At 41.1% G+C, this 13,221-nt stretch overlaps 1 protein-coding gene across 3 annotated transcripts in view; it reads left to right on the plus strand.

Moving 5' to 3' along the window:
* CADM2 (cell adhesion molecule 2) overlaps nucleotides 1-13,221 on the plus strand; it is a 1,625,130-nt gene that overhangs the window by 1,476,788 nt on the left and 135,121 nt on the right. For 2 of the 3 annotated variants that reach the window (XM_086934078.1, XM_086934079.1), the window contains one exon: nucleotides 7,585-7,701. The exons of the other annotated variant lie outside the window; for it this stretch is intronic. In XM_086934078.1, the coding sequence (XP_086790204.1) occupies nucleotides 7,585-7,701 (117 nt within the window). The remainder of the gene's footprint in view (nucleotides 1-7,584; nucleotides 7,702-13,221) is intronic. 3 annotated transcript variants of the gene reach the window in all.

A 13,221-nucleotide genomic window follows, 5' to 3' on the forward strand; every position in this document is an offset into this window, starting at 1 on the left:
AGCTATTTAGCATTTGTTACTTTTCTTTTGGTAACCTGAGTCAGGCTTAGCCTGCATTGGTGCAACAGCAGTCTTTCTGTCTCAGAAGTTGTCAAGAATGGGTCCAGCTGTCTTGATTATACTTGCTTTCTCCTACTGTCCTGCTTTTGGTATTGGTTGCTTTGTTTTTAGCATTATGCCAGTTTGGTGCGGACCATTTATTTATTTGGAATTTTAGGTAGGTGACATGTCTGACTCGCATGCATCCGAGTGCCAGATGGTTCCCAGTGTTAAGGCATCACCCGCATTTAGCTCTCAGAACTAAACGTATCACTCAGACTCACCTGTGCAAAAGCAATACAAATTAGCAGAATTTCATGTAACTAAAGTGTACAAGTCAGAGATTTTATGGCTTCCTCTGCTGTTTTGAGTCATCTATATTGTAATGCTGATTAACTAATGAAAATTGCAGTTTAACAGTTTATAGTGATAAGCTTTTACCTCCTTTACAGGATAGCCTATTTTATTAATAGTAATACAAATGCTAATAATAGGTTTTATTTACGGTCTGCTACATTAATAATATGATTACATTGTGCTATAAATTCCATGTGGTACTAGTCACTATTTTCAAAGTATCTTATTTTGTAACCTATGGTACTATTACCCACCTCGATAAGTTTCCTATTTTATAGCATGCTGGGTGAAAATGAATAATGCTCACTACTTGTGTGTGAAGAACAGACATAGGATTACATACATAGACACAACTCTATATTAGTTCTATTATAAAAGTTGAGGACTGAATTAGAAGAGTGGTGTAGGAAGGTAGGATCCTTCTGCATGTGTACCCCCGTTTTTTCCTGGTGCTAAGCTGGTTTCTGACTACTCTGACTGGGATCCTTCTAGTCAGGACCCCAGTCTATCTGCTTTCTCCCTAAACTGTTGTGTTCAGTACCTAGGTACATCCCAGATTGGATACTGGGGTACCCTTGTCAGTCCCTAGTATATGGTACCAAGGCACCCAGGGCATAGGTGCCACAGAGGTCTCCCAGGGGCTGCAGCATGTATTATGTCACCCATGAGAAACCATTCAAAATGGAACTACAGGTCTGCCATTACAGCCTATTTAAGTTGGTGCATGCACCACTTACTAAATATATAGGTTTACTATACCTAAGGGTCACAGCACTTAAAACCTATAAGTCACTGCACTAGCAGGCCTTTACAATCCTGAGGGCAGGGTGCTTGGTTCTAAGTGAGAGGGTGCCCCTGCATGAACAGGACACCCCTCCATCTAAGGAGTCCATACTTCCGGGTTGTCAGTGAAGCAGCCATATACTATATGGAGGGGCATCACGTGACCACATGATGACCATCTCGAAAATGGCTGCAACAAATCCTAACATGTTTGGTATCAAACATGTTGGAATCATACACCCACACCATAAATGGTTGATTCTATGCACTAGAAGAGCCCTCTGTTAGGCTCTCGGTGGGGCTCTCGGTGTTCTCGGTACCAGCCTTCTAGTCCCGGATAGCACTAAATGGTTGCTGCCAAACAGAGACACATTTCTGCCCTCCTGCTGCTGAACCAATGAACCAAGCTCAAACAGGTTTTAGTGTATTATGGCAGGGTGGGTGCACTTGCCAGAACCTGGAAGTCTGCATAAGGGGCACATTTGGTGTCCCTGTGCATAGTCCAATTCAAACCAGTCCTGGGAGCTGTTGGTCCTGCACTGGCGTGAAACTGGACAAAGGACATGGGAGTAACCTCCCCCTGTTCAGACCCTCCCCTGGGAGGGTCCCTTTAATCTTCCCAACCCTCTTCTTAAGGTACTTAAGGGCATACCTGGGTGTAGGTCCTAAGATTTGCTGTGGACAAGATTCAGAACTGAAACCACTGCACTTCTACCATCTGGTCACTCTGGACTTTGTTGGACTTTGTTTGCGCCTGACTTCGTCTCTATTTCAGTCTGCTGTGAAGTGAAGGAGTCACTTTCCTGCGTTCGCCAGCACCTCAACACTGATGACCCGTCTGCTGATCCCATGCTCCTGTGGACTCTGAAGGATTCAACAAAACATGTGGTAATTATCTATATCTCTTGAGGCCCAAGCTGCCCTCTCACCAAGTCTGAGGTCAGAATCCCTTATTGGGGCCTCATTAACCAATCCCCTGTGCACTGTGCACTTTTACAAGTGCATATGCTTGTTGGGAACTCTGCAACACGTGCATTGGGCTCCAATTAACCCCAGCCTACAGCAACTTCTTGCACCAAGATCTTCAGCCACACCGCCTTGTAGGCACTTCGGCCTGCTCCTTTTGGAGAGGTGCTCCAGGTCCTCTCATGATCGCTGTGTGTCCGGCCTATGGGTCCAATTGGGGATCATCTTTGTTTCCTTTGGGCTCCTCCGAGTGCTCTGGGCCTGCCCTTACTCCCCTGCTTGTGGTGGGTCCCCTGGACCTTGCTGGCGCCAACTGTGCCCCTTCTTGATTTCCTGCTTGGGTTGCATTTGCCTAGGCTTGTTGGTGCTCCCGCCAGACACCGACCCCTCAGCACTCAACATCCTTTGTGGGACAGCTTGCATCTGGGTGCTGGTTGTCCTCAGCACCACTTGGTCCTCACAGCTGCAGGGACAAGTTCACCATCATCCTTCCTGAAGCACCCGATGTCGGAGGGCATTCATCTTCCAAGTCTCCTGGTCACCCCTGAGTGACATAGGCTCTGTCCCCTCAGCTTTCAGGTGCTCCTCATCAAGAATCCACATTTGGATTCATCCGGACACTTTCTCCTCTTCCAGCAGTGGCACTTTCCTGAAGTCCTCCATTCGGTTCGACAGCAGTTCCTAACTCCACGTCATACCTATGCACCAGGCTTCTCTAGGATAGGTAACTTGGTTACCACACTATCTACAGGTGGGATGGCTCTCCAACCTTCTGTCTTCCATTGGGTAGCTCCAGGGTCCACTGGGAGGGGTCCCATATCTTTATAATTCCAACCGCGACTTGCACATAGACTTGTCCAGGAGCATGCTGTTGTGTTCCCACACTGCACACTCTCTCCGTGGGGTCTCTATCTACTTACCTTGGATGGTTCTGTAGGTCCCCAGCAATTCTACATCCTCTCAGCATTGTCATGACTCGAGTCGTGGTTCTTATGCCACTTTCTTAGTATCTGGTTTGGTCCCCCCCGGGGCCCACTGTGTATTAGTGCTACTTACTGTGATTTATTTGCTTAAATATTGTGTGCTTTGTGTATATATTCATGTAGGAGATACTGTAATGTACTAGATAGTGTTATATAATAAATACATATTTTTATAAATACTTTGTGTCATTCATTTACATTTTTTCTATACTATAATTCTGGTAAAACAAGTTGCTTTACACTCTTTCAATACTAAGCCTGAAGGTTGCTCTCCACAGCTACCACGTGGATAGCTTTCTAAGGTTGTCTGAGACCTCTTAACCATCACCATAAGGGTTGTCTGGACTGGTGCAAGGTGCCCACTTACATTAGTGGACATCACATTCCAGGCCAGCTTCTCACAAGTGGTAATGGCAACATCTCCAAAAATGTCCTAACTCTCTACAGGTACAATTGACCTATTCACAATTACTTTCATGGTGGAAATCCATCCATAATAGACTCCAGTGGCTTTGCTTTGTCCTGCCAAGCCTATGTTGGTGACCTTTCATAAAAGAAAACTTCAGTATTGTGTCTCTAAAATGCTAGCAAACCCACCTGTGGCCATATTATGCTTGGTGCCCTATGGGTACTCTGAAATTACAGAAGTAACCACAAATGCTTGTGCGGCCTTCTCTGAAATACTTATCATTCCGGTGCAAATGAAGTGCCTGTGTTATCATTGGAGAGAGTATTCCCTCTCAATGTAGCACTGGCATTTCATGTGCATTAAAGGAAAAGAGGCCGGGCGGAGAGGCAAAGAGGCCAACAGGAGGCACATTTACTCTACGCCACTAAATGGAGGTGCAGTGCAACCACTGTAAGGGGGAATAAGACTCCCTATGCATCCTCGCTGCAGGTGGGTACAGTCACTCACTGCACCTGCCTAGTGGGGGATTTCTGTTCCCTCTTTAAAGTGCAAATTGCTGCTACCTGCACAGAGAAAAACAGAGCAGCTGCTCTGTATTTCACTAGTGCACTTCCCGCTGGACAGCTTGATTTCACTGCTACCCTGGGGGCAACAGGTTACCAGTAGTAGGGTGCACTGTTCCAGTTTGCACCCACCGCCTGTTTTAAGGTGCACTGGGAGCAAAAAGAGGACAGTGCCTCTCTTGCATTATATGGCCCTTGTCATGTTATGGAGACTATATATATGTGCATGGACAGGACAAGTTAGTAAAAGTCCACTGAAGTTTAGTCAAAAGGGATTATTCCATTAAGTCCATAAATCAAGGATTATCTTAAAAAATACACTGCAGTTTTCTGACGCTAAAGCGGCGATAATGTTAACGCCATTTCTTGATAATATGCCCCTTAGTCCCCAAGATTTTCATTACATTTTTGTTATATAACAGGCTGGAATTTAAATTCAGTGTTGCTTCAAAACTTGTAAATAATTCTATTTTTTATTATTTTAATATAAAAAGCTTGTACGTGTACTTAATGTCTTTTCTGCATGGTCACCCCAGATTTAATGTTTTCCTGGACCCTACGTTTGCTAGTATTATGACTCCAAGCATAGTGACACCAATAGTCAGGGCCATAGTGTATGTGCTTTGGAACTATAATGGTATTGTTAGACTTGGTTTCATCCAATGTATCTATTTATCTGTGCTGTAAAACTATTGTAGCTGACAAATCACACGCGCCTGTCGCATGGAAGGTTGAATGTCATGTGAGGACTGCAGTGTGCGTTTTTATCACCCATATGTATAGCTAAAATATATTTGAACTAAGAGCCTTCTGTCTGGCCTGCAGTATGAATGCCCAACAGTGGCGCATGGCCAAGAAAATAACCTTTGCCATGTTGTAAAAGCCTATTTGTCTGTAACCATTATTAAACTCTAACAGGCCAGGGTGTAAATATATAGCAATATGGCACACTATATATTGGGGTTAGTTTGCTTTCTGAGTAAAATAAAATCCAAAAGCTATTTCACTATATAGGCTTTGCTAGACTTTTCCTGAACAGTCCTACATGTGATTAAATTGTGTATTTTCCATCACCACTTGGCGAAATGCTAGAGAAATGATTCAAAGTTATTTCCTGCTTAATTTTCAAAATCTGATTTAAATGTAAATGGACAAGTAACATTGCAAAAAGTGTACTTTAACCTGCCTCATTCCCAATGCTAAGGGTAACTAATTCCCAAAATAATAAACGCATTCCTGACTATGCTCCTCTTTTTTTATTGGCAATAAGTGTTCTTCATTACAAGCCTAAACAACACATAAATTGTTCAGATGCAAAGTTAGTTGTGTTGCCCCAAAGCAATGTATGTAAAAGGTATAACATATTACAAAATAAATTACACAATAGGCATGAAAGGCGTAACATGTACCATGAAAGAGAAGTGTTAACATTTCAGAATTTACAACCAGGTAAGATGTTTCTTTGCTAAGATCACATGGCGTATAAAGTCCATCACTTCAGATAACCTGTAACAGAAAATCTGAGATTGCAACATGATTTTCTTAGGTGAGGGTCTTCTCGCTTGGTCAAAATCTTCTACTGACATTTAAAAAAAATTATTTTCAAATCTCAAAGTATGTCTCTAATACAAAGGCAATGGAATATTTTGAAAAAAAGTCCATTGTTTGGAGGCCTGTCCTTTGTATTTCCTGAACTGTCTTGATTGGAGTAGCATAATGCAATGTAACTGCACAGGCAACACAAAAGGAAGTACACACAGTATTTCTGCTATATCCAATCTTTCTTTTGATGACTATGCATTTCATGGTGCATACATAGTTTAAGTAAACCTTAATGGGGCCTTGCAAAGTCAGAAAAAATACTGGGCTGTGGAGTTAGTGTCTTAAAGCTAAAGGTAGATCAAGCTCACCAAGGAGAATGAACATTAATGTTCATTTCAAAACAAGCTGCAATTAATTCAACCTTGAGCTAAAATCCATAGAAATAACGTGGCTTGAAACTGAAAGAAATTATCATCCGAAAAGAACAGTTTTCCTTGCTGGGTTGGAGAAAATGCACCGAAAAATACCAACAGACGAGAAAGTATAAGGAACACCTGAATTTTACACACGGTGTCAACTGCATTCTTTTGAATTAGTGGAATTGTAGTATTCATGAATATCGAAATATGTAAGTATGAAATGTTTGAGCTTTACTTTCTTTTTTCCCTTTTCACAGGTTTAACTCGCTATTCTCAACAGCGTTCTGATGTTGGAATGTGACCGGACTACCCTAAAATACTATATAAAATTGCAAAATAAAATTAATTTTCATTATGTGCAGCACATATCTTAATCCTGCTATCATGACCACATTAACCCATGGCCCCTTTCTCTTCCCTTTAACTACTTGCAACACTACTCCCTCGTTTTTGGTATATTGTTATATATAGAGCACATCTCTAATTTATTTTAATAATCGCTGCAGTTAGTGGTCTATGCTTTTTTCTGATGTTTTTACTTCGCCTCATAAAGTAATCCATCATTCCAGAACGGCATTCCTTTGTCAATGCTATTGTACAGACGTTTCTGCATGTCTTGCCTTTCTCAATAGACATTTCAAGGCATTTCTCACTAATTGCTTCTTGTTGAGCCACCCAGTCTTGATTTTAATACATGAACAATGTATACTTATGACAAATATTTGTATACCCTTAATTTAAAGGAGAATATTTGGACAATTTGGGCCATTTTGAAAACCCACCTGCATTTTAACATGGGTAGAAGCCAGCATGAGTTTGTAATGTTCACTTTCAAATATAAGTTCTCAATTTATACTTCAAAAAAGCTATTGTGAGCATGAAAACCAATTAACTCTAAGGCCCCATTTCAAATTTGGAGCTTAGAATTTGCCGCAAAACATTATTAAGTAAAGAAGGAAATGTGGTTGTCAATTGGCCTGACAGGTCAGATCTTAGTACGTTGTTGAGCTACAGAAGTCCTTATGAATTAGAAAGCATATTAATTAGAAGTTGTTTGCCTTTTCCTCCTATTTTTGATAGTGACTGAACATGGTTTTGCAGGTGATATGTTCTCTTTTTACAATGTCATTTTTGCTTTATCTGCTCATTATGCTTCATTTGCACTGCATGCTGTATCCCTCATTGTGTTTCCCTCTGTATTTGGACATCTTAAGTGACCTGGAAAAAAATTGTAGCAATTACCATATTGTCTCTAGTTTTATGGCAAATGAATGAAGCCTACTAATTTCATTAATCATGCTAGTCAGAAGGTCTGAACTTACTTCAGCTCCCATGCTGCTAGGATCTAGCAGCAGAGAGGGACCACATGTCAGGGATCGCATGGATGTACACCTTTGCACATGTTTTCATTTGCCGTGTTATACGTTATGCATTTACCAAAGCCGTTGTTGGATTTCATTTTGTTTGCATGGTTTGATTTTGTCTTCATATGTTTGTGTCTTTTTATTTTTTCCATTCACCAGATGTTCCAAACACTTTGTTTTCAACCACTATCATCCCCTCTTTTACCACTGAAACTGTCACAACCTCTGTAACCATAACAACCTGCACAAGCACATCTGCAACCGTCTTCACCGGAGGTACTGTATGTTTCTTTTCTTCCAATCAGAAGCAAGTGCACTTTGTAGAAAGGGAGTAGTAGGCGATTGGAAAGTTTAGGCGTACAAGTCCAGCCTTGAAATTGGGTGATTGTTGTGTGACTACGATGTGTGAATGGCCGTGGTGACTCAGCATTACAGAAATAAATTAGCATTGTGTTTTCAACATGTTTTCAATGTTTGTGATCTGTAACAGTATGTTGTGAGCTGTCTTGCCAAATGTTTTTCACACCAGACATTTGAAGCCAAGATGAATCAACACTGCATCAGATGTTTTTTATGAACTAGCATTACATTGTTCACATCCTAATTTGCATGTCATGGGGTAGAGGTGGAGAGTAGTGCTGTGACATACATTAATCTAAGCAGAATGGAGTATGAATATGAATGTAGTACTTTTGCCACTAGATTGGTTATATTCTGATTTAGCTATGGCATTCTACAGCAAGGAACTGAGTGGCAGATAGGGGCGGCTCCTCCATTTGAGCAGAGGAGCGTCGCCCCACAAGCCCCAGAGCTGAAAAATAAAATGGTGCTAAAGTTTATTATTACCATTTTATTTTTTAGCAACCAACCAAGTATCAGGATAGGGTGGGGCCAACACTGCCGAGTGGCAGCAGCAGGGAGCTGTAAGCTTTAAAATGCGCATGTCTCTTTGGCCGGCCATCTTGGGCTAGCCAGTCAGACATGCATATTTTAAAGTTCTCTAATCCAGCTATCTTTAACAGCTGGATTAGAGAAAGCACAGACTGCCAGTGCTCTTAGGAGCGCTGGGAGAGTCACTCTATCCATTCCTGGTGCTTCTTTCACGCTGTGAGAGCAGTGCCAGGATTAAGTAGTGCAGTTTCCTGTGTCTGGAGCGTTCTGGAAGGAACCCAAGACCGTAGGACGTCACGTTACAAAGGTAAGTGAATTTATTTATAATTGTTTTTGTGCCTCCCTCACCACCCTTGGTACAAACAAGCCGCCACTGGGGGTGCAATCTGTGCTGTTCAGGGCCTCCATTTTTATTTTTGATCCTGGGGTTTGTTGTGCACTTTTGGGATAATAACCAAGGGCTAAGACACTGAGCTCTAGACGTTCAGAGTGGAAAATCCTTATTTGGGTGCTATTAGTCACTCCTTTTGTCCCCTTAATGATTCAAATTGTCAGAGTGGTAAATTGACCTTCAATGACACCTTGGAAACATAAAATCAAGTATAAAGGTGATACATTCTAACACAAAGATCTTTTCCCTTCAAAATTATAGCTTTCAGTAGTTCTGGTTTGTGCTGTTACTTTTACAGGACTGCGTGACGTTTGCTAATGTGTTTATAGACTGTCTTTGATAAAGTATTTTTATGTAATCAATGAGTGTAGGGTTATTTATATTCACATGAGTTATTCTGTAGCATATTGTGCAGCTACACAAACATTTTGATGTTTCATTTTTCAGGTGCTGTGTAAGGTCTTCGTTTGTGTAGTTTGGTGGCAATGGGGTGAATTAATGAGTTTATGACTATGAAATGTATGAGCACGTGTGGTGCTAATATAGGCAGGTTACTCTTTCTCTGTGCATTCAGATTTACAAACACTGGCTGCACTGCCAAAACGGTGCCCCTGTGCAAATAGCACTGCATAAGGCCACCTAGGCCTTTATTAAAAGTCAAGCAGTATACCTAGGGGAAACAGATCTGAGTGTGCTGCACCAACAATTACCAGGAAGATCAGAGCTAGTTTTACCACGTGTTTCCTCACCTGGTAAAACCACCAGGAGATACACAGACACAATCCATCTGCCGAGAAACTGTAGACCTTCACAAGAAGTCAAATGATTCTGCTCTCCAGGCCACTGGGACTTCATGGTGCTGTCACCTTTGTCCAGAGGGCTGAGAATGCTCCCTGAAGAAACCCTGGCGATGGATGCAACTGCAGAGATATGTAAAACACATTTTAACGAAAAAACAATTTTAGCTGTTCTTTAAACACAGATTATGCACTAATTATTGATTTAGAAAGTGCGGAGGAACGTAGTACAATACAATACAAAAATGTACATTGCAAAGGAGGAGCTCTGTAATAGCAAAGAAATATTAGGAGTATACTACATATTAGGTGAATTACGATTGTGTTCTTGTTCACGTTTGTTCAACTGCTCTCGTTGGCATGCTAGTCATGTATTTTCCCTCCCTCTCCCAAAACATATTTATTTAACACTGTTTTGTCCCATACTGAATTATATTACCTGCAATTATCATGGCTGTCTGAAATATTTCTTGAAATTATTTTCGTGCATGCCATCTCCTCCTCCCCAGCGGCTTAATGTAGTGTAAATACTTTCTTTCTTCCTCCTGGTTCATTCATTTCTCACTTCCTCCCTGGCTTGGAGAATTTTACCTCCCTAATCTTAACTTTATCAAATGTTATGAAAATGTCATCAGTTAAGATATAGTGTAAAGTATCTAAGCAATTAAATATGTTTTATGTTTCCTCTATAATGTCTCTCTATATATATTCATTTCATATATCTTTTTAAACATTGATTGTATCTTTCAGGTAAGATATACATTTTCCCCTTGTCTTTAGATCTTCTAAATTTGTCAAAGCATGGATATTTGACAAAGCCAGTGCTTCCAAAGGCTGCACTGGAATGCATGGGCATCATTTAGGGATTGACAAAGGTTGCCGCTGCGACACCTGACTTTCCCCTTTAGACCCTGGTCGAATCTGTGCCAGGAACAGGAGATTAGCTCATCTTTGGATGTCGGTTTTGGTTCCACTTTCCTTGTTTCCTATCATTTCTTCATTACACTAATAGTGACTAATATTATTCAATATTAATGTAATTGTAATACAAAATGAAGTACAATTAGGTGGAATATGACCCTATCTGGTAGCTGTGGTACATAAAAATGCTTTTAAATGCTTGTTGTTCGAGTGTTAGTGGGCAAGAAGTATGTTTATGTGAGAGAGTGTGTGTATGAGTGAATGTATGTGTAAACAAATGTGTATGTGAGTGAAAGTAAAGGTCAAATGACGTGTGATGTCACTTCCAGTATCCCTGGCATTTTGTTAAATTGATGTCTATGCTGGAATGATTAGTATTTCTAGAGATAATACTAACATCAAGCTTAGGGAACCTAGTAAATTGGTGGGACAGCATCTTTAGTCCTGATGCACAAAACCCTGCCAGACTCAATGACGTCCTAAAATTAGAGTCATCAAAGTGGAGGTTATAAAAAACATTAACTCATCCGGGGGATCTTATGCAGGCTTCTAATACAGACCATTTTGTAGTGCATCACATCATGTTATGAAAGACACATTAAGAACTTCACATGTATGAAATGTAGCTATTTACCACACACAGCATGATATGCTATTATTTTTCACTCAATTTACAATGCGGTTTTTACCTCAGTGGAACAAAAATGTCGCTACATTTTACATTGTAGGACCGCCTCTCTATAGTTGTCCACATTTTTATGATCTCTAAATACATTGAAAATGAAGTCAAATAGTTGTATCACTTGCTTTTTGGATGACATAAGGTCTCATGAAAACAGCTTAAATAGTAGCAGTTTCAGCATCCTTTACTTTTAGTTGTACCTGAATGGACAGTATAGGAACAGGCATAACTGTCAAAAAGTTTCTTTCCATCGAGCCTTCAGCCTAACCCAGGACAGGAGTGCTATGTGCTGGAAACTGTAGGATTTTGGACCAGCAGGTGAATTATCCTGATTGAATAATAAGCCCCTTTAACGTGTATTAGCGCCGTTGAGTGCATTCAGAACCTGGCCTACAAACATTTTGATTTCTGACAACTGAATTTTCCATGATACAACAATATCAAATACTTGTAACTATACCTAATAGCTAAGTAAAAATGTTTTTCTGTTTTTAACTAGTCTTTATTAAAAATGTAAACCAATGCACCCAATGGGTCAAAAGTGAACAAGATAAAAGATCACTATATATCCATAAATTTTCTGTCTAGAACTCCTTCTACCCGAGGTATAAACCAGGCTTGTTGAGTTAATATATGTATTCCAAAATTGAAAAGCATGTGTTTGAGACAAAAATGTCTGTATTTTCAGAACACATACCCTGATGTTTGGAGAAAATGATTAGATTTCCAAAACATTTTTTATATTTTAGTAATAAATCATGTGGCAGTGAGGAGAGGTATAACTCCCAATATATTTCGCTTCCAGGGGCATTGCACCCAGGACTGTTACACTATACCCATGTGTAACAATTCAAATTGCTAATTCATAAAGCCTTTTATGCATTACTGCTGGCAACCCTACTTGATGCACTGAAGTGATCCCTGCTAGTAATCTTACATATGCTGCCCACTAATGTAATCTTGTCTCATGTCATCACCATCACAACACTAATATTAGTAGCTCAGGATGATTTTCATCAAACATAAGTAGAAAAGTTGGAGACCTCTGGCTTAGATAGGAAGGGACGTATTCAGTAGCGGTCGGTGGTGGGAGTAGCTGTCGGGTGGTGACGTGGGGAGGAGGAGGGGTAGGGTGGTGTGTAGTAATCTATGGATTACAGAGGATTACAGGTAAGTAAACATATAAATAAATAAAACAAATTTTGTTGCGCGCACTGCATCCCCAAATGCGATGCAGTGCATGCAACAAAATTTGTTTTATTTATTTATACTGTAATCCTCCGTAACCCATAGATTACTACCCCCCACCCTGCCCCTCCCCCTCCCCACTTCACCGCCTGGCAGCTACTCCCACCACCGACCGCTACTGGACCTATTACGATGTTGACAGTCTCAGAAATGGGACCGATCGACCTCCGGTCGGTGGTCCCGACCACCTGATTAGGATGTGCCCAAACACTATTTGGTCGCATTCTGATATTTCCCTATGGGAACATTTTTTATGGCCATAAACAGGCTGTAGTACATGCTCTCATAGGGAAATGGGAGATGGTGTTAATCCCTGCACCCCGTGACAGGCACCTCCAGGTGCCTGCCCCCTCTGCCCCAAACCAGAGGCCGCAAGGGCTAGGGGGCCCCATACTCGCTCTCCGACAGGTTTTCCATGTCTGAAAGCCCAACATGGAAAGCCTGCCTGAGACCCAATATTGTAATCCTAAGGGTGGTAAGGCCACCCCTTGGGATTACAGGCCAGTCTTTGGCTGGCAATCGGACTCCTTGAGCCTGTCAGAAGCCAGCCGGAATGACCACCCAGTTTAATTTCCAACAAAAATCTGCATGTTATTACCCAAAAATTCGGAATAGGTGCTGTTAATTGCACACGATTAGTTCCTAACCCCTACAGAAATATATTTTATCAGGCATGATAAATAGCACCCACTCCTCCGACCAACTTCAAATCGGTGCCTAATTAATGCATCCCTAAAACATTTCCTTTTCAAAATTCTTAAGTGGAGTGATTTCACAATAAATTCCTACAGTGTCCTTACCTGTCAATGGGATAGGTTTTCTCAGAAACACGTCATGAGCTTGCGAGTGAAATAGGATTTGTTGTC

Source organism: Lissotriton vulgaris, chromosome 8 (assembly GCF_964263255.1).
Source record: "Lissotriton vulgaris chromosome 8, aLisVul1.2, whole genome shotgun sequence".
Classification (NCBI taxonomy): Eukaryota; Metazoa; Chordata; class Amphibia; order Caudata; family Salamandridae; genus Lissotriton; species Lissotriton vulgaris.